General features: G+C 43.6%; 1 protein-coding gene across 1 annotated transcript in view; it reads right to left on the bottom strand.

Annotated features, from left to right (window-relative positions):
• Window positions 1–1502, bottom strand: part of LOC103310971 — a 3619-nt gene extending 2117 nt beyond the window's left edge. The window contains exons 1-2 of the mRNA XM_008190471.1: window positions 1370–1502; window positions 55–1315 (exon numbers count right to left, since the gene is read on the bottom strand). Of these exons, the coding sequence (XP_008188693.1) occupies window positions 55–1315; window positions 1370–1502 (1394 nt within the window). The remainder of the gene's footprint in view (window positions 1–54; window positions 1316–1369) is intronic.
• Between the last annotated feature and the right edge of the window lie 207 nt (window positions 1503–1709).

Raw genomic sequence — 1709 nt, 5'->3', positions numbered from 1 at the left:
TCCGGCAGGTCCTGGTTCTGGTTTGTAATGATTGATTTCTTAAATTCATCTGACTCTGACGCTAACCAATGTGGTCCCTGCCACCATAGGTTCATGCTCTGAAGATTATTCGGCGTTGTTCCTCGAGAGAGAATATCAGCTGGATTTTCGCTTGTTGCGACATGCCTCCATTGCTCTGGCTGCGTAGTTTCTAGAATCTCTTCTACCCGGTTGGCCACGAATGTTTTTAATCTACAAGTTTGTGAGTTCAGCCATCCAAGTACTACCATAGAATCAGTCCATAAGTAGAATTTTTTAACATCCATCTCTAAGGCCTCGGACACCTTTATCGATAACTGAGTGAGTGTTAATGCTCCTCCCAGCTCAAGCCTTGGTATTGTCGAGCCTTTTAATGGCGCGACGCGTGTCCTCGCACAAAGTAATCGGGAGTGCCAGTAGCCCGTACAATCCTTACTTCGTACGTAGATTGCAGATCCATAGGCCTCTTCCGATGCGTCGCAAAACCCATGGATTTCAACTTCTACAGATTGGTACGGTATACACTTTCTCGGAATAGGTAGATAACTTAGATCATTAAACTCTTGGTAAAACGTATACCATCTATTTGACAATTCCTCTGGCAGCTGTTGGTCCCATTCTATTTTCAGCTGCCAAAGCTGCTGCAAGAATATTTTTCCTCTTACCAGTACAGGCGCCAGGAACCCTAGAGGGTCAAAGATTCTATTTAGATCAGATAATAGCGTTCTTTTTGTCGACTTAGCCATAAATGCTTTCTGCTCTACTATGAATTGAAATGCGTCCAAAGCTGGCTTCCAGCTAAGCCCCAATGACTTGATTATTTCATCTTCACCAATCTGTAGTGCAAATAACGGGTCGTCGCTCGAATCTCCAATGCGTTCTAAGACCTCAGTTGAATTCGAACACCATTTGCGCAAGGGAAGGTGCGCTGATTCTAGAATTGAGTCGATTTGCTTCTGTAACTGGCAGCACTCATCAACTGTGCTGGCACCGGTCATCAAATCATCCATATAGAAATCACGGCGTATGATTTTTGACGCTTCTGGGTATTTCTGTTTCGCTTCTTCGGACAGTGAGACAAGACAATTAGTTGCCATAAATGAAGCTGAAGTTGTGCCATAAGTTACGGTTGTAAGTCGATACAATTCTAATGCTTTATCTGACTGCGATCTCCAGACTATCCTTTGCCAGTCTTGGTCTTCTTCAGCTACCCTTATTTGTCTGAACATCTTCTCCACGTCTGCTTTTATGACAACCTGATGTTTACGGAATCGCATCAGTATTGTAACTAAATCATCTTAAACAGTTGGACCACACAAATGTACATCGTTCAAGGATAAGTTTGAGGTACTTTTGGCTGATGCATCGAATACGACCCGTAACTTAGTTGTGAGACTTGATAACTTCATCACTGGATGATGTGGTAGATAGAATGCGGCACTTGGCTGGCTCTCTTCCTTGCTCACTATTTTCATGTGCCCCATTTTTAAATACTCTTCCATAAATTGAGTGTATTGAAGCCGCAGTTCTGTTCACGCTGGAGCCTCCGTTCAACGCTGAGAAATCTTGCTGTTGCCATTTCTAAGGTTCATCCGACGGTACGTGCATCTGACTTCAATGGCAGTCGCAGAACGAATCTTCCTGTCTCATCTCGCCTTGCAGTCTCTTCAAATGTTGGAAGCTTTCTTTTT

The sequence above is a fragment of the Acyrthosiphon pisum genome, unplaced genomic scaffold, assembly GCF_005508785.2.
Source record: "Acyrthosiphon pisum isolate AL4f unplaced genomic scaffold, pea_aphid_22Mar2018_4r6ur Scaffold_317;HRSCAF=737, whole genome shotgun sequence".
NCBI classification, from domain to species: domain Eukaryota; kingdom Metazoa; phylum Arthropoda; class Insecta; order Hemiptera; family Aphididae; genus Acyrthosiphon; species Acyrthosiphon pisum.
This window is presented reverse-complemented; position numbering and strand designations above follow the sequence as displayed.